Raw genomic sequence first — 18,732 nt, 5'->3', positions numbered from 1 at the left:
AAAGGCATTAGGAAGCCACACATTGGCCGAATTATGAAAGGGGAGGTGTGGGAGGTGCTGGTGGCCGAAGGCAACCGTTATGTTTCTGTGGACTGTGTTTGTTTGCCTTGGACATTGACTCAGGTCTGTGAATAATAAAAGAGGACTGGTTTTTTTCCTGCGGTTCCAGCCTGCTTGTTGGAAGAGGGGTGTCTCCTGGTGAGCTTAACAAGGACTCACATGGACTGGGACAGAACACTGCCGTCCGACAAGCGAAGTCATTGGGAAGGCCAGATTCACTTAACAACTGCAAGTGATTCGCTGTGGCAAAAAGGTCAGGACATCAGGGACAACTTAATGGCAATATCACTTGACAGTTTCAGTCCCACCTTTGGTTGTAAGTCAAGGACTACCTGTTGTGAAATTTCCAAATTTTGAACACGAGACCCTGGGGCAGGGGTAGGCAACCTTGGCTCTTTTAGGCTGGCTCAGGAACTCTGGGAGTTGAAGTCCACGAGTCATAAAAGAGCCAAGGTTGCCTACCCCTGCCCTGGGGGATGCTGCCACAGTTGTAAGTGTGGGAAATGGTTGCTGAGTCACGTTTTTCAGCACTGTAACTCTGAACAGTCACTAAATGAATAATTGCAAGTCAAGGCCTGCCTGTGTGTCTTCTTCTTCCTCTATCGGGGTGAAGCTTACTTGATGCCGGCGGAGAAGCTGATCACGGGGAAGAAAAGGCCATCGAGGTTGAAGTTCTCAAACATGCCTTGCACCGGGAAGCCGTTGATGCGGAAAGAGATGCTGGGCACGCTCAAGTCGAGGCAGCAGCTGACCACGTCGTCCGCCCCCAGCATGTGCTGCCCGGGGGACGCCACTGCCCGAGCCACGCGGCCTGCGCCAAGCGGAAAGGAGACGAGAAGAACGTGGTGAAGAGCCAACGGTGAAACCGAGAGGTGTGCTTAAGACATCTTGAAAAAGATTTCTGCTACCTGCTCCATGAGGTCAGAGCTAAATTTGTTCAGCTGTAATGGTCCTACCAATTGGACCGCTGCGTCCTATTCCTTATAATTTATATTATTTATTTGTTAGGGTTGAGGAGCGTCCGTGAAGAAGTTGGTCTTCTGGCAACTTAAGGAGAGAAGGCCACAGTAGGAGCATCTGAGCAGGCCGTGACCACAGAATTGCATCTGCCATCTGGACGTTCTTGACTCTACAAGTGTCCCTGAGCCACTATTTGACATTCATTCATTCTCTCTCTCTCTCTCTCTCTCTCCTCCCCTTCCTTCCTTCCTTCCTTCCTTATCTAGAGCAGCTGAGATCATCCAGCACATTAACCTAACAATCTATATTGTGATTTAACAAGAAGCCTAGCCTGCCTTTGGGGTTCATCTTGTATGCTAAGCTATGGCTTGCCAATTGTGGTTAACTAAGTTACAGCAGTGATTGATGCAACGTGGGAACTCAGCCAGACAACGTGCAAAGGACTGTAACCCCAGATTAAAGTTTTGTCTTTTTTTTTTCTGCCTCTCCCCTAGAGGTTTCAAAGGTGGCGTATGAACCCATTTGCCCCGAGGGAATCAGCCATGGATGCAGAAAGCTCACCTGACCAAAGCTGGAGACCATCAAAGCCGAAAGAATAAAGGTCATCTCCCACGCCGTTGCCGCCCCAGCCTTCTCCGCCCCCGGGATAGGGGCTATAGCCTTCCGCCATGGCCCAGCCAACCCGCAAGTGTGTGGCCTGGGCGGTCACAAAAGGCTCCACCGAATCCACAATCAGCTCGTAATACCACTTCTTGTACTGGGTGGATCCTTCGTGGGTGCCTAGGAAGATGTTGGGGCGCATGCTGCAAAGGGACGAGAAGGCAGGACAGGGAACAGAAAGGATCAGCGTGGGAAACCGAGAAGAAAACCTGATCTTGGATGGGTCTCCAAAAAGCCAAGTATCATTTAGTCATCTGTTTCATTCATTGCCTATCTCCACTACAAGGTGACTCTGGGGGCTTACATATCCTAAAAGCAGGTGAAAAATAAAAAGTTAAAGGCTCTGCTGGTTGGCCTGGGGTCCAGATTTGGCGGGGGCATCCTGGAGATGGCTACTACCCATGCTTCCCCCAAAATAAGACCGGTTCTTATATTAATTTTTGTTCCAAAATACACATTAGGACTTATTTTCCAGTTAGGGCTTATATTCGGGGAAATACGGTAGATTAAAGACAAGTTTCCACCTCAACTCCATTGTATACCCTCCAATCTATCCTCGATGTGTCTTCCTCCTCTTCAACTCCAGCCCAATCCCCGGAGACCCCCTGCAGAGGGACCTCAAAGATGGTGAAGCAGCAACCTGGTGACGTGATTGATCAGCTTCGTTTGCAAGAGTAGATCTCTCCCTGGCAGCAGGTTTTCAGTGATCAGATTTTGATTGGAGCGGACGGCCACACCGTTGCAAACACACAGAGAGCAGAGAACATCCAGCACCTGCAAGGGAAGGAGGGAGGAGTCACAGTTAGTTTGGGTTGGGTTGTGATAGGTTGGGTTGTGATGGGATGAGTTGGGATGGGATGAATGGGTTGGGTTGAGATGGATGGGTTGGGATGGGTTGGGATGGGATGAATGGGTTGGGTTGAGATGAATGGGTTGGGGTGGGATGGGATGGGGTAGGATGAATGGGTTGGGTTGGGATGGTTGGGTTGGGGTGGGATAGGTTGGGTTGGGAAAGATGGGTTGTGTGGGGTCGGGTTGAGTTGAGTTGGGATGGATGGGTTGGGATGGTATAGGTTGGGATGATAGGTTGGGTTGGGATGGATGGGTTGGGATGATGAGTTGGAATAGAGTGGAATAAGAATAGAAATCTAGGAATAGAATAGAATAGAATAGAATAGAATAGAATAGAATAGAATAAGGTTTCTAGTCCTCATTAAACATCCCAACTCTAGTCCTTGCCTCAGGATTCCATGGACTTTGGCTATTAGAGTCCCAGAAAGACCCTAGGGAAAAATAGGGTCCTAAATGAGGCTTGAGAATGAATTTCATCCTCATGACACGCGAGAAGAAAAGCAACTACTCTACAGAGCAAAATTTAAGGGAGGGGCGAACAACTCTGCAACTTGACACCCTGTGGACTTCAGGTCCCAGAATTCCTGAGCCAACCGTGATCGGGACCCACCTTGTGGTTGCGTCCATGTTTGTCCAGGAGGGAGATGATGGACTTGATGTGGTTTTCCTGTATAATATTCAGGACTTCCGGACTCTCAATGAGAACACAATATAACACCTCCAAAATGCCTGAAGAATATGATTAAGGAGAAGGCGATTAAGGCGTCTTTTTTTAATTCTCTCCTCATCAACAAACCCTGCCCTGCAGTCTCATATTTAATTAAAACTGATTAGTTCTTCTCTTGGCTTAAAACGGCTGCGAACGGCATTGTGCAAATCCAGAAAAATCACTAAACCAGGTGGAACTGAGGTGGTTCTCGACTTACGACCACAACTGACCCGAAAATTTCCATTGCCAAGCAAAGCAGCTGTTAAGTGAGTTTTGCCCCATTTTTACGACCTTTCTCGCCACGGTTGTTAAGTGAATCACTCCGCTGTTAAGTGAGTAACACGGCTGTTAAATGGCTTCTTCCCCATTGACTTGGCTTGCCAGAAGGTCGCAAACGGGGATCAAGTGACCCCGGGGAGGGACGCTGCGACCGTCATAAATGTGAGCCAGCATCTGAATTTCGATCACGTGACCATGGCGATGATGCAACGGTCTTTAAATGTGAAAAACGCTCATGTCGCTTTTTTCCCCAGAACGGTTGCAACTTCAAATGGTCACTAAACGAATCGTTTTAAGTCGAGGGTGACCTGTAATCCCACTTTAGAGCAGTGGTTCTCCACCTGTGGGTCGGGACCCCATTTGGGGTCAAACGACCATTTCACGGGGGTCGCCAAACAACGCAGTCCGCCATTTTTTCCCCCTTTTCCTTAGCTGTGCTCCTCCCTTTTCTTCTATTGGCTTTTGAAAGCCAATAGAATAGACTCTCTTGAATACAGTCTAATTCTATTGGCTTTCAAAAGCCAATAGGAATTGTCCAGGCTGTCTCTGCCCTGCTGAACCCGCCAAAAGTCCCCTTCTGCAAACAGTGCTGCACCAGTCCTTGACTTACGACCGGTTGAGTAGTCCTCGACTTACGACTGGTTGGGGGTCGTGGCATTAAAAAGGTTGAGAACCACTGCTTTAGAGCAAGCACTGGAAATTAAAGCACCTTCTTCTCCTGACAAGGTGGTCCATTTTCCAGGAACAGCAGACCTAGTGGTTTCAGGGAGACTATGAACAGCCCAGCTCCCTTAACTGCCTAGGGGTGGATGGGTAGGAAGCCCCCCAAACTTATGATTCCCCCCCCCGCTCACCAGAGGACGCCTCCAATCGGTCCAGTTTGCTGACCAGCCAGTCCAGGTTGTTGGAAAAAAGGGCACAGTTGGAACGGTTTCCACGAATCAGAGAGGCTGCGAGGAAGAAAGGCAAAATGGTGGTTATGCCCTCGGTTCATCTCCACGACAATGTTAAGTCATTTGCCTGTCAGTTAGCTTGTCCTCTGAAGTACCTGCACAGCGTTTCTACACCTTGGCAACTGGACAATGTATGGACTTCAACTCCCAGAATTCCCCAGTCAGTGTAAGGTAGGGTGGAATTTACTGCCCCATCAGCACTGATGTTGTTACCTAGTTGGGTCATGCAATGTCTACAAGTAAATCTCCAAGCTCAGAGAGCACCAAGGATCCCCCAATACTCCTACTCCTACTCCTTCACTTCTTCTTCTTCTTCTTCTTCTTCTTCTTCTTCTTCTTCTTCTTCTTCTTCTTCTTCTTCTTCTTCTTCTTCTTCTTCTTCTTCTTCTTCTTCTTCTTCTTCTTCTTCTTCTTCTTCTTATTCTTCTTCTTATTCTTCTTCTTCTTCTTCTTCTTCTTCTTCTTCTTCTTATTCTTCTTCTTCTTCTTCTTCTTCTTCTTCTTCTTCTTCTTCTTCTTCTTCTTCTTCTTCTTCTTCTTCTTCTTCTTCTTCTTCTTCTTCTTCTTCTTCTTCTCCTTCTCCTTCTCCTCCTCCTCCTCCTCCTCCTCCTCCTCCTCCTCCTCCTCCTCCTCCTCCTCCTCCTCCTTCTTCTCCTTCTCCCCCCCCTCCCAACAAACCACACTCTATTCTAGCACTGATGAGGTTACCTACTTGGGTCATGAAACATCTACAAGCAAACCACCGAGGACCCCGTGAAATTGGTCTGCTTTATGCACCCACAACCACCTATTTTTTTTTCTAGGTTAGGCCCACAGCAGTCCCGTCCCCCCCCCCCCCGTGGATCCCACAAAGCTAACGTCAGAGGTATGCTTTGTAAAAGCAGCAAGTAAACCACAAGTAATTTGCAGGGCCCTGCTCTCCGCCATGAGATTCCGACAAACTCAAGAGACAGCCTTTGTGTTCAAAACATGGTTGCTGGTCACCCCAATATACCGGGATCCTGTCCTTGACTCAACCCACCTAACAGTTCGTAGAGTAAATTCACAATCTCTTTCCAAGACTCGGCCGCATCCTCTCCAGCGAACTCAGCAAAGTGGGCAGCTGTGCTGTACACGTTGAGGCGGTCAATGCAGTTCAGAACAAGGGTGATCATGCCCTGCAAAAAAAGCAGAGACCCCCCCCCTTAGGGCCAAATGCTCCCCCCCCCTCTGACTCACCTGTCTTAACTTCGTGTTTGAAAAGCAGCAGAGTGCCTGACGTGGTAGGACAAGCCACTATACTCAATTATACTCTTATTTGTTTTAAGCAATAAGAGCCACATCCGGGATGTGTTTGTAGACCTCAGCTTATAACCAGACATCCCCAGGAGAAGAAACAGACCTTGGGATGCTGGTAGATAAGCCACGAAAAAAATCAATCAATCAATCAGTCAGTCAGTCAGTCAGTCAAAATAGAACTGGAAGGGACCTTGGAGGTCTTCTAGTTCAACCCCCTCAAGCAGGAGACCCTAGACCAGAGGTAAGCAACCTTGGCTCTTTTATGACTCATGGACCAACTCCCAGAATTCCTGAGCCAGCCTGGCTCAGCTTGGAAACCTCTCCCTTTCCCCTCAGCATGGCTGGCTCAGGGATTCTGGGAGTTGAAGTCCACGAGTCATAAAAGAGCCAAAGTTGCCTACCCCTGCCCTAGACCATTTCAGACAGGTGGCTGTCCAGTCTCTTCTTTAAAGCCTCCAATGATGAAACATCCACAACTTCTGGAGGCAGGTTGTTCCACTGGTTAATTGCTCTAACTATCAGGAACTTTCTCCTTAGTTCTAGGTTGCTTCTCTCCTTGATTACTTTCCACCCATTGCTTCTTGTTTTGCCTTCTGGTTCTTTGGAGAATAGGTTGACCCCCCCTCCTCTTTGTGGCAACCCCCCAAATATTGGAAGACTGCCCTCATGTCTGCCCCACCCCCCACCTCCGTCCTTCTTTTCTCTAGACTAGCCATACATCCTATAGAGTGGCCTATAGCAGTGGTGGCGAACCTATGGCACGGGTGCCAGAGGCGGCACTCGGAGCCCTCTCTGTGGGCACGCACACCGTCGCTCCAGCCCCGTCTCCTCCCACGGCCCCCTCCTCACCAGCAGCCCCCCCCCCAAGAGGAGAGTTGCCCCCGGGCGCAGCCCATATGAAGCAGCGCAGCCAAGGACATGGTAGCTGGGCAGTGGGGACAAGACTCCGCCCTTGCGCCCCATCGCATGCAGATGATGCTGCAGGGCATGGGCAGTGGGTGTGGCCACCAGGGCACTGCTGGGCTGCCTGGGTGATCTGTGGCGGGCCGTGGAGACAGTGGGTGGTCCAGCGGGCAGGGCGGAGTGGGGACAGGGGCGGGAGGGGCTGGTTTGGGGCCCATCACTGGCCTCTAGGATGCCTAATCTGCTTTGTAGTCGCGCCGAGTTCAGTACGACTTGCTCACCTCTTCCTGGAAGAGATTCTGCCTGTTCTTGAGAGAGCGGAGTTTGGTCTGCTTCTCTTCGTGCTGGAGTTCTTCCTCGGGGTGCTGGAAATAGTGGATCAGGTCCTGCAAGCTGAGGATCATCCCTTCGATGGGAAGAGTCACCGGAGTGCTGGACTTGGCCTTCCCGGTCAGGGTGTCCAGCCCTCTGGAGGACGGAGAAAGCAGAAGTCAAGAGAACTGACAACAGCTCCCAAGAAGCTAGTCCCTGATGATCCCGGGGGGAAAGGACCCGCACGAGGCTTACTTGATGAACTGGTTATAAAGCCCAGAAGTGCTGTAGATCATCCGGGCGGCTTGGGACTGCTCACGTTGGCAGCGGGTGAGCGAGAGGGCATCGTCCATGTGCCCCTCCTGATGCAAGATGGCCTGTGGGTGGGAAGAGAGGCCTTAGGGAAGGCTCACAGACTCCTAAGGCTAGAACAGGGGTAGGCAACCTTGGCTCTTTTTATGACGCGTGGACTTCAACTCCCAGAATTCCAAGGCACGGTCCATTTCTTCATTCCTCACAAAGGGTGACCCCTCCCCAGCATGCACCCAGGGGGTGGGGCCAACACGGCAGGGGCTGGTTCCTCGCTGTTTCCAGACGGCCTTGTGGAGCTAAGACTGAATGTGTTTCAGCAGAGAGGGCCACCACAAAATTGTACACTGGCTCCCAGCCGGCCTGAGCCAAGGCCAAGGCAGTGGGGGCCCGTTCCCTCACTGTTTCCAGAATGGCTTCGCGGGCCACATGAAACCATTTCGCGGGCCGCATCCGGTCCCCGGCCCTTGTGTTTGACACGTCTGGGTTACGAAGACGACCTCACTCCCTGCTGTCTGCCCCGGGATCCTAGTTTTTAACGTAACTCTTCCAAATTTGCATTGTTTTTATATTTTATCTTTGGATCGTTCGTTCGTACACCGCCCGGAGTCACCTTATGGGCGAGGTTGGGGGGGGGGCACGGGAATTTAATAAATAAATAAATAAAGCCCGCCAGCCCAGACTTACCCTTCTCTTAACCAAACCCAGACGCATCGCCTTGGCGTCGGCCGCTGCGTAGGTCATCCAGAGACCACTGTCCACGTGTTGCACGAAGCACATGGACTCTCCGTATTTGATATCCGGGGCGCCCATGCCTTCCACGTCTCGTTTGGGGGCCACGTCCAGCTTTTCCTGAACGAGAAAGAGAAGGAGCTGGCAGGCACGAAAGACCCAATCCATGCGTGAAGACCCAATGAAACTGAATTATTGCTAAAAGGCAATGCACAGGAATCTTCTCAACTAAGGTTAACAGCTGCTTGGCGTTAGATAAGAGTCAACGGAATTCAAGGGAAGTTGGACTTAGTTCGTTTGTGACTTTGAAGGGATTCTAGGCTGATCCCTCTTTTAACGTCCCCCCTCCCCCTAGTTTCTGCCATTCCTTCTCCTACAGGAGTAGAAATTCCAATGAAATCCCCTAAACCAGGGGTAGGCAACCTTGGCTCTTTTATGACTCGTGGACTTCAACTCCCAGAATTCCTGAGCCAGCATGGGGGAACTATGGCCCCCTCATGACTCGTGGACTTCAACTCCCAGAATTCCTGAGCCAGCATGGCTCAGCATGGAAACCTCTCCCTTTCCCCTCAGCATGGCTGGCTCAGGAATTCTGGGAGTTGAAGTCCATGAGTCATAAAAGAGCCAAGGTGGCCTACCTCTGCCCTAAACTGCTCCAAAATGTGGGGATATTTAAAACACAAACGTAGGGGGGCACCGCCTACTCACTACAAGCCCCTTTCAAAGAATGTCCCTGATGAAATTACCTAGTTGGGTAATGAAATGTCTGCAAGCAACCAAGCTGAGAGAGCACCAAGCACTCCCCTTCTGAAAAACCTACATTCGAGTTTCTCAATCTGGGTAATTCTAGATGTGTGGACTCGGAAGTTCCAGAATTCTCTGCAGCGAGTGTGCTGCTTGAGGAATTCTGGGAGCTGGTCCACAGCTCTGGAAGTCCCCAGAGTAGAGAAATGTTGCTTTACAGCCTAGCCTTTGGGCCCCTTTCAACCTCTCCAAGAGAACCGTAGAAGTTCTCATTCTTTAGAACAGTGTTTCCCAAACTTGACAATTTTAAGGCATGTGGACTTCAACTCCCAGAATTCCACAGCCAGCGTTGCTGGCTGTGGAATTCTGGGAGTTGAAGTCCTCATGCCTTAAAATGGTCAAGTTTGGGAAACACTGCTTTCGAAGGCCCTTCTGGGCAGGCTCAGCCCTTAACATGAGGAAACCTCCCACCTTGGAGACCCGGAAGCAGAACGACGTCACTTTGGTGTTGGCCTTCTCAGCATCCACCACAACCAGCTCTTTCTCCTCAGTCAGGGCCAAGTAGCGCCCCGTTGTGACATGACGGACACGAAACGGTTGACCCCATTTCATGTGGCTACCGCTCCAGCTGTAGGACAGAAGGAATCCCAGGTTTAACACTAAGAAAGACATTGTTTGGTTTGGTTTAGCCTGGGACGACGATGATTAGTTATCTCCTTATTTATGGCTTAGCACAGTGATGGCGAACCTTTTAGAGACCCGAGTGCCCAAACTGCAACCCCAAACCCACTTATGCATCGCCGGGTGCCGGGCGGGTGTGGCCCATTGGCTGAGCGTGGCTGCGGTGGTAACGGCAGACTGGGTGGGACTAAAAAGTTCGATCAATCAATTCCAACTTTGCAAGATTTTTTGTTTCCCCGCGAGAAGTTGAAATTGACTGATTGAACCTTTTTTTTTGCACACAACAGCGGCGTCCTAAAGCGAAAAGGTTTTATAAAAGCCAGCTGAAGGCCTAGGACTGGGGTGATGGCGCACGTGCCCACAGAGAGGGCTCTGAGTGCTGCCTCTGGCACCCGCGCCATAGGTTCGCCACCACTGGCTTAGCACGTCATAGTAGTCCCAATGAAGATGGCTTCCAAAAATGGAACTATTCCCTTCTAGTTGATCCCATAAGCCATGGATAAATTGTCATTTATTACTACGTGGATACAGACCAGCCTATTCCCAGTCAGATTTAATTTTCTGTTCTGCCCAAACGAGCAAACATCAGTTTGGCGTGAGAAGCTTCACAGAAGTCAATTTAGCGAAGAATGTTGAAAGGTCCAAGGCACGGAAGAAGATGGAAGACTAAAGCATGGAAAAACCAGCCTACCTGATGCGTAGGGGCTCCAGGCGCCAGAGTGATCGGGCCTGGGAACAGACAGCTCCTCCTTCATAGTTCACCACCCTGCAGAAGAAAGATTTAAAAAGAAGTGGGACTTAGCTACCAGATCCTTGAGTAGGATTCAGTGACCAAATCCCCACTGCAGGCAATGTTTTCCAAGGGACTTGTTGGTTTATGGCAGGAGTCTCCAACCTTGAAGACTGGGGGACGTCAGCTCCCAGAATTCCTCAGTCTGCTCAATTCCACCCACAACTTCTGGAGGCAAGTCATTCCCTGATTAGTTGTTCTAAGTGTCAGGGATTTCTCCTTAGTTCTAGGTTGCTCCAACACGAGGGATTTTTAAGAAGAGATTGGACAACCATTTGTCTGAAATGGTACAGTCCAACCTGAGAAGCGGGTTGGACTAGACCAGGGGTAGGCAACCTTGGCTCTTTTATGACTTGTGGACTTCAACTCCCAGAATTCCTGAGCCAGCCATGCTGGCTCAGGAATTCTGGGAGTTGAAGTCCGTGAGTCATAAAAGGGCCAAGGTTGTCTACCCCTGGACTAGAAGATCTCCAAGGTCTCATTCAACTCTGTTATTCTGTTCTGTTAAGGTCTGGTGTATTCTTCTCTGGATCTACTCAAGAGATCTACCTGCGCTGCTCTTCATTCTGGTCCGTGGTGGAGATGGTGAGGCATTCATCCATATGGCCATGGAAGAGGCGCATGACGTGGCCACCGGTCACACACCCTTAGGAGCAGAGAGAAGAGACAGCAGAGTGAGTAAACAACCATCTCCAGATCCTGAGATGACAACAGGGCAAGGCCCAAGGTCAACTCAGTCACCTCTGCAACACATCGGCTACCCTTACCCAAAATTCACCACATGATCTGAAACCTTTGAAAGCCAAAGGAGTCCCACCCCATCCCACAAAAAACGCTACGCACCTTCCTCGCAGCCAGAGCTGATGGGGTTCATGTTCCAAAGGGTTTGCATGAAGGAGGCATCGGCTTGAAGTTCTCCACTGGCAGTGGACAAGTGCTGGAGAAGACAAACACCATCCCACCTCAATGGTCAGGCCAGGCCAAAAGGAAAGAGCAGCGGAAGAAATTGGTGCAAGAGGTGGAGATTTTGCCCAAGTGTGTGTTTGTTTCCCAGAGTAAGCAACCACAACAATATGCTGAAGATGGTCTTTCACTGTGGTTAAGATGCTGACCTAATCACCAGGAAATGGTGAGTTCTAGTCCTGCCTTAGGCCTGTAAGCTGGCTGGGTGACTTTGGGCCAATCACCAGGAGACAGTGAATTCTAGTTCCGCCTTAGGAATGAAAGCCAACTGGGTGATTTTAGGCCAACCACCAGGAGATGGTGAGTTCTAGTCCTGCCTTAGGCCTGTAAGCCGGCTGGGTGACTTTGGGCCAATCACCAGGAGACGGTGAGTTCTAGTCCCGTCTTAGTCATGAAAGCCGATTGGGTGACTTTGGCCCAATCTCTCTGTCTCTCTTGACCCAACCCATCTCAAAGGGTCGTTATTGTGAGGAAAACAAGAGTAGGAAAGAATATTAGCTGTATCCGATATCTCCAGTTACGCCTAAAGCAACAAAGGTGTTGGATAAAAACGTAACAAATAAATAAATAATCCCTTTTCTTGAGGACTCTTGTTTCTCAACCCGAGCAACTTTACCTCAGGTGGACGTCGACACCTGGAATTCTGGGAGTTGAAGTCCATACCTCTTAAAAGTTGCCAAGAAACTCTGGCCTACAGCTCTCATCCCCCACCCGAACATCTGCCTTGAAGGCACCACCACCACCACCACCACCAAAGTGGGACACGTACCAGATACCGCTCAGAGGAAACACTGACGAGGATGAGGTCGTCCCCGACGCGCACCTTCTCCCCTTCCGACCGCTGCTTCGAGGCAGGGTGGATGGTCCACCAACAGGCTTCCCCTGCGGGCGAGAAGGGAGAATCGTGGGCAGCTATCAAGATGGCGGCCAAGAATTCAAGCACATTTTTCTACCATGCAGCATTCCTTCCCCGGGTCGCCCTACAATGACGGGCATTGTAGACCAGCCTATCAGAAGAGAAAGAGGACAGGCAATGCCCGGTGGTTTCGGAAGACGAGAAGAGGGCATCTTTCTATTCGATAGCCAATCATGCTTTGGCATCCCAAACAGCTGATAACTCCTTGTCCAAAGGAGAAGGAAATTAAATCAGGCCAATTATGCAAATTATGCACAGGGGAGGGGGGGTAAGGGCTTGCTATGGAATGCAATTTATAAAATATAGAACTCATGCAGATCACAAAGCTCTTGTTTCTACTCTGCACCCGGTTTCAGTTACAGGTTGTCCTCAACTTATGACAACAGGGGCCAGAATTTCCGTCGCTAAGCAAGGTGGCTGTTAAGTGAGCCGTGCCCAATTTTACAACCTGTTTTTTTTTTTTTTTTGCTATGGTTGTTAAACGAATCACCCAGTCGATAAGCAAAATCAGAAGCTGGCTGGGAAGGCCGCAAAGGGCGGTCACAGGACCCCAGGATGCTGCAATGGTCGTAAGTGTGAAGACTGGCTGTAAGTCCCCCTTTTTCCCGGTGCTGTCATAACCTTAAAAATTCACTAAACGAACGGTTGCAAGTCAAGGTCTGTCTGTACCTGGGTAGTTTGCTACTGAGGATGATAAGAAAATGGGAACAAGAAACAACAATGCATAAATTGTAGACTGCCCAAAGCATAAATAATGCATAAGTATAAGTGAATGTAAATAAATAAATAAAGTCTGTTTATTTCAGTGGTTCTCCACCTGTGGGTCGGGACCCCATTTGGGGTCGAACGACCATTTCACGGGGGTCGCCAAACAACGCAGTCCGCCATTTTTTCCCCCTTTTCCTTAGCTGTGCTACTCCCTTTTATTCTGCTGGCTTTTGAAAACCAATAGAATAGACTCTCTTGAATAGAGTCTAATTCTATTGGCTTTCCAAAGCCAATAGGAATTGTCCAGGCTGTCTCTGCCCTGCTGAGCCCGCCAAAAGTCCCATCCTGCAAACGGTGCTGCACCAGTTGAGTAGTCCTCGACTTACGACCGGTTGAGTACTCCTCGACTTACGACCAGTTGGGGCTCACGGCATTAAAAAGGTTGAGAACCACTGATTTATTTCTTTGTGTGGGACACAGAATAATTGGAATAGTCCTGTGTAGAGTCTGATACGTAAATTGTCCCCATCCCTTCGAAGCGTCCTGTAGATCGGGGTCCCCAACCCCCAGTCCGTGGACCGGTATGGGCTGTGGCGTACCAGCAACTGGTCCGCACAAACAAGCAAAGCCCCATCCGCGGGATGTAGGCAGCACACAAAACCACGCATTCTCTTGTCCGCGGAAAAACCTCTCTCCACGGAACCGGTCCCTGGTGCTCAAAAGTTTGGGGACCTGTGCCATAGATTCTGTAATGGACCTCTAATGGACTAGACTCATCTAGTCCCGAGGTCCTCAACCTATGGGCCGTGACCCTCTAGTGGGTGCGCGCACTCACCCCCCTTCGCGCCCACTTTGCCATGAGCGTTGCGCGTGCCACACCACATACCTGAAGCATCTTCTTGAAGGCCCACGTCAAAGGCGAGTTTATCCGTCAAGGAACGCGATGTGGTCAAGCAGCTTAAATACTAAACATTGGGAAGCAGAAAAGTTCCAAATTAGCTAGGATTCCTGGCTTATCCCAAATACAGAATCAGTACAAAAAACAGTTTAACTCTAACCAGGGCTCAAAAACAGGAGGAAGGAGCGTTATGTCTGTTTGCTGCCTTGAGTTATTTATAAATTAATAAAGGGTGGATGAAAATAAATTTAAAAAGGGAGGATTCCCACTTTTGACTTAAATCAACAATAGCTGTTTATTCCTGGACTGCGAACTTTGGTGCTAAATATTCCACCCTCATCCTCTTTGCATGATTACATGACTGAAGCCTTCATTTATTCCCCATTACCCTGCTAAACATCAAGCAAAGTAGCCTGATGGGAATTCTACTTTTTTTTTTTACTCCCAATTAAATCTGGAATGGTCCAATGTGGATCAAGGGTGTGTTAAGATTTGGCCCTTTCAACCTCATCTCTGTGGTCCTTCTGAACCATTGTCGCCTTTGAAAACCCAAAAGATAATTGGAAAAGAGTTAGATCAGACCCTGAGGAAGCCACTGCTTAGAGCAGTGGTTCTCAACCTTTTTAATGCCGCGACCCCCAACCGGTCGTAAGTTGAGGACTACTAACTGGTGCAGCACCGTTTGCAGAATGGGACTTTTGGCGGGCTCAGCAGGGCAGAGACAGCCTGGACAATGCCTATTGGCTTTTGAAAGCCAATAGAATTAGACTCTATTCAAGAGAGTCTATTCTATTGGCTTTCAAAAGCCAATAAAATAAAAGGGAGTAACACAGCTAAGGAAAAGGGGGGAAAAAATGGCGGACTGCGTTGTTTGGCGACCCCCATGAAATGGTCGTTGGACCCCAAATGGGGTCCCGACCCACAGGTGGAGAACCACTTGCTTAGAGGCAGACGCTTCTGAGAAGATAGGTTTGGCCTGATCCAGTGAGTTAATGCTAAAGTGTTAATTGCAAGGTCAACCAGCAACCAATTCATTCTGGGCTACTGAATCAAAGTGGTAGCCATGGGACATCTCAAACAAGTCATTCCAGCCAATGCTTGGCCGAAAGGGTGACCAGCCCAGACTTTCTGGAGTAGTGAACCTACCCCATAGCTATGGCTCTCCTAGGAACATTGACACAGAAGGCAAAGAACAGCCAGCACTGCCCCACCTCAGATGATCTCAGCTTCTTTACTTAGAACTTCAACTTGGCCTCCAGAACATCTCCCAGCCTTGTCAAACCTTGACGTTTACTTGGCCGAGAACTACATCCCAACTCCTAAGCCTTCCTTTGAGATTCCTTGCAATTTCTACTCCCTTAGTAGAGAACAGATGACTCAAAAGTTTGAAAATAAACCTGCTTGGCTTTGACCCAGAAAGGTCCTGGGTGCCGCTGTGTGCCAGCCCCACTCAGTTGGGCCAATGTAGAGTCACCTTGCCCTGTGCTGGAGCCCCCCAATCCTCTCCTGTCCTCCCCATGTCAGAATTTACAGCTTCCTTAAATTCCATTCCCTCTTACCATGCCGCTGTGGGAATGCCGGAGAAGAATAGCGTGTCCATAAAGCAGAGTCCGGTGTCCACCACCTTGTGAGGACTGGAGGATGACAAGGCAAAAGATAAATCCAAATCACACAGGGCATTTGACAGCCTTACCTGTGGAAGGTTGAACCTGAGCTCGCTCAGATCCATGCACCATCCCACAACAATTATCGCCAGTTTTTGGCTTTCCCATTGATTGACAAGATTCTAGACCTTGTGGTGAACGAAACGTTCAGAGGTAGGATTGAAACCTACTAACCAAAAGGCAAGAAGGCAACAATCTCTTAGTCAAGCTTGATCCTTGATTAATTCATGGAGGTCCATGTTGTTCTCTTGGCAATAATAATAGTTTTCCATTGGGTTTTTGTTTTGTTTTTTAAGATGTTGCTGATCTCCCATCCAAGCGACTAACCAGAACTGACCCCGCTTAGCTTTCTAAGATCAGCCAAGATTGAACAGATAGTGTAACTGCTTCAACTCAACATGTTAGGGCAGAGGTGGGCAGTTAATTTTCACAATGGGCCACGTGTGAAACTGGGACCCTCTGAACCAAGACAGCCAACTGTTCAACGTCACCCATGGTGCACAGCCAAGTTCTCCTCAGCACTGGGCTAAGACAGTGCAACAATTTGTTCCCCAAATTGCACGGAACCACAGAATTGTCCATTACCAGAAGGGACCATCCCATTCTGTGTTCATCTCCACTTGACATATCCCCACATAACGCAGGAGGTCTTCTGTACCACATATAATGCCCAAACTCAGTTAAAGCTCAAATGTCTATTGAGATTCTCAGTCATCCAGGTCATAGTTGTAACAAAAGTGTTTTTTTATTTTTGCCAAAGCAACTGGACTGGTTTTTGTTTGGAGGAGGAGGAGGAGGAGGAGGAGGAGGAGGAGGAGGAGGAGGAGGAGAAGAAGAAGAAGAAGAAGAAGAAGAAGAAGAAGAAGAAGAAGAAGAATAAGAAGAAGAAGAAGAATAAGAAGAAGAAGAAGAAGAAGAAGAAGAAGAAGAAGAAGAAGAAGAAGAAGAAGAAGAAGAAGAAAGTTGTTTTGCTTCCTATCCTGGAAGCTTCATCAGTTTCATCCTATCCCAATGAAGCTTCCACGATAGAAAGCAAAAGTGCTTTTTCGTCTTCCTCCTCAAAAAATCAGTCCAGTTGCCTTTGCAAAAATAAAAGCCACTTTTGACTCCGTCAAAGCTCAAGTCAGAATTTTCTCCTAAGGCTAAAATAGATTTCCTCTCAGGGAATAGGAATAAAGGTTGCTGTCCCCGTTAATTCATAGTAAACTGCTCTTAACTTATTGCTTGGAGAGATTTCCAGGACGTCCCAATCTTGCCTCCTTTAGCACGTGCCTCAAAATGTGGTCCCCACCCCCCTGGGGAGAGGTCAACTCCTGCATCTCATATCGCAAGGTGCATCCATCAAAGGATGGATATGTTTGAGCCACGTCTACACAGATGTGACCAGATTCTGACTCGCTGCAGAAAATGCCCAAAAAAACCCCAAACAAAACAAACAAACCGGAAGCTCCAAAGCACGCTCAAGAACTTCTAATTATTTAACGTATTCTTGCAGCCATAAAACTCACATCACATGAGCATGGACCCAACTGCTATGGAGCCATCCTAGTAGGCAATTAGGTCCAGATTATTGGGAGAAATAAGAGCCTTAAGAACAGAGCATCTGTAGTTCATACCAGCCTGAAACTGTTGCTGCAGAATTCAAATTATTGTAGGACACTGAATTTTTTTTAACGTTTTCTTCCTTGGGATCAAATTATCCAGAATAGGGCAGGATCCATATTCTCCTAGCTTAGCTACCTTGCAAAGTTGCTCCTTCTTCTAACCACCTCCATCTGGGTCCCTCTCCCCCCCCCAAATTTTATCCCAATAAAACAGCAAGAGAACCAATGTCCCCATTTGGTAGGTTCAATGTGGGTTGCTTGTCAATTAGGATTTCATGGATGTCCTTCCGCAAAACTGGAACGGGGTTGAGGGGTATGATCAGAGCCAAGCTGGCTTACATTCCGGGGTCCTCTTCATTCCTCTTTGAAAGGCTTTATGAACGTTTTCTGGACCTCAACGTAAAGTTGCTTCTGGATTCAAGGTTTTGATGAGTGAGATGAGGCAAACCATGTCCCATCCCGGGAGAGTGCTCACCATTTCCAGGATAGAGAGTTTCCACAATCAGCAGTAACTCTCCCTTGCATCCCTCCGTGGTCAAGTACCACGTTTGTTTTGTCCCACTCCATTCTACACCCAACCACACCAGCAGAGGTTTGCCCAGAAGGAAAGAGGAGTTCACAGATAAGAACCATGCAGTGACGTGAGAAGGGACACAGGGACAAATCTGGGAAACCACAACCATCACTGAAGAACTCCAACAGGAAGGAAGATGGGTTGAAAACGTGGAAGAAGGAAGAAGCAGGAGGACGAGGAGGAGGAACGAAGGAAGGAGATAAAGATTACTGAAGGGAGAGGACAAGGGGATCCCACCTAGTTTGCCACAAGGAACACCCACAAAGAACCCATCGCTAAGAACTGTGGGGTTGGCAAGCTTTCCCGTCCCCCCAACTTCGTAAACTGTGATATTGCTCTATATTTCCATAGGAATTCACAACTTCTCCAAAGCTTTGATTCACAGAGGAGAACTGGCCTGTGACCAGAATTGGACAGTTTATGGGAAGGGGACATGACAAAACGCAAAACAAAACCAGGCCCACTCCAGATCCTGCTGTCATGGTGAGAATGCTGGCTCAGTTCTGGGAGATGTAACTCGATATATCTGAATGGTAGCTGATGGCTAGCATAACGTAAAAGAAAGGCACCTTAATTAAGTATCTGGGGGCTCCGTGTCATGTGTGGAAGATCAGGTCCACATCTAAAAGTCCAATTCAACTGATTTATTGCTAATCACCCCTACGCAAAGGGAATCTTCTCAAACTAATGGTTAACACCTGCTCGGGATTAAATAAGGGTCTGTAGAAGATTACCAGGCTGAACCCAAGGGCGAAATCAACCACAACATTAGTCTGGAATCCCTACACCCCACTAAAAGAGACCCGAGTCCAGCCCCCCCACTTGAAGTCTGTTGATTCTTCTCTGGCGCCAATTTGCACTGACCATTAAAGATGAGGTTCTTATGTATAGGTTGCAGGGAATAAATCCTCAGGGCTTATATAAACTATCCTGGTTCCTGGTTTCTTGATAGGGTCAATGGAATTCAAGGGAGGTTGGACTTAGTTGACGACGTAAGGATTCTAGGCTGATCTCTCTTTTAACTCCGCCCTGCTACTTTTTCTCCTACACCCTAGGAGCAGAACTCCTGTTTGTATGGAGTGGGGGATAGAGGGTTTTAAGAGGCCACAGGCCTGTCTTACCATTTGCAGGTACTTAGCATGCACAGTTCACCCTTCAAGGCATCTCAACGCTCTTTCCCAAA

The 18,732-nt window shown here is 48.7% G+C and overlaps 1 protein-coding gene across 12 annotated transcripts in view; it reads right to left on the bottom strand.

Annotated features, from left to right (window-relative positions):
- The window catches only part of RYR1 (ryanodine receptor 1), a 123,074-nt gene that overhangs the window by 89,996 nt on the left and 14,346 nt on the right, over positions 1–18,732 (bottom strand). For 7 of the 12 annotated variants that reach the window (XM_039369222.1, XM_039369227.1, XM_039369226.1 and 4 more), the window contains exons 4-20: positions 15,267–15,341; positions 13,696–13,774; positions 12,771–12,785; positions 11,955–12,067; positions 11,066–11,159; positions 10,772–10,868; positions 10,124–10,198; positions 9,223–9,379; positions 7,963–8,127; positions 7,222–7,343; positions 6,936–7,122; positions 5,495–5,630; positions 4,375–4,470; positions 3,143–3,261; positions 2,321–2,454; positions 1,582–1,823; positions 679–871 (exon numbers count right to left, since the gene is read on the bottom strand). In XM_039369222.1, the coding sequence (XP_039225156.1) occupies positions 679–871; positions 1,582–1,823; positions 2,321–2,454; positions 3,143–3,261; positions 4,375–4,470; positions 5,495–5,630; positions 6,936–7,122; positions 7,222–7,343; positions 7,963–8,127; positions 9,223–9,379; positions 10,124–10,198; positions 10,772–10,868; positions 11,066–11,159; positions 11,955–12,067; positions 12,771–12,785; positions 13,696–13,774; positions 15,267–15,341 (2,099 nt within the window). The remainder of the gene's footprint in view (positions 1–678; positions 872–1,581; positions 1,824–2,320; positions 2,455–3,142; positions 3,262–4,374; positions 4,471–5,494; positions 5,631–6,935; positions 7,123–7,221; positions 7,344–7,962; positions 8,128–9,222; positions 9,380–10,123; positions 10,199–10,771; positions 10,869–11,065; positions 11,160–11,954; positions 12,068–12,770; positions 12,786–13,695; positions 13,775–15,266; positions 15,342–18,732) is intronic. The other 5 variants (XM_039369224.1, XM_039369232.1, XM_039369230.1 and 2 more) reach the window with 2 other exon arrangements.

Source organism: Crotalus tigris, unplaced genomic scaffold (genome assembly GCF_016545835.1).
Source record: "Crotalus tigris isolate CLP2741 ecotype Arizona unplaced genomic scaffold, ASM1654583v1 scf7180000020990.9691751010:1144802, whole genome shotgun sequence".
In the NCBI taxonomy this organism is placed as follows: Eukaryota; Metazoa; Chordata; class Lepidosauria; order Squamata; family Viperidae; genus Crotalus; species Crotalus tigris.
The sequence above is the reverse complement of the archived record's forward strand: the minus strand, read 5'-3'. Positions and strand labels throughout refer to the sequence as shown.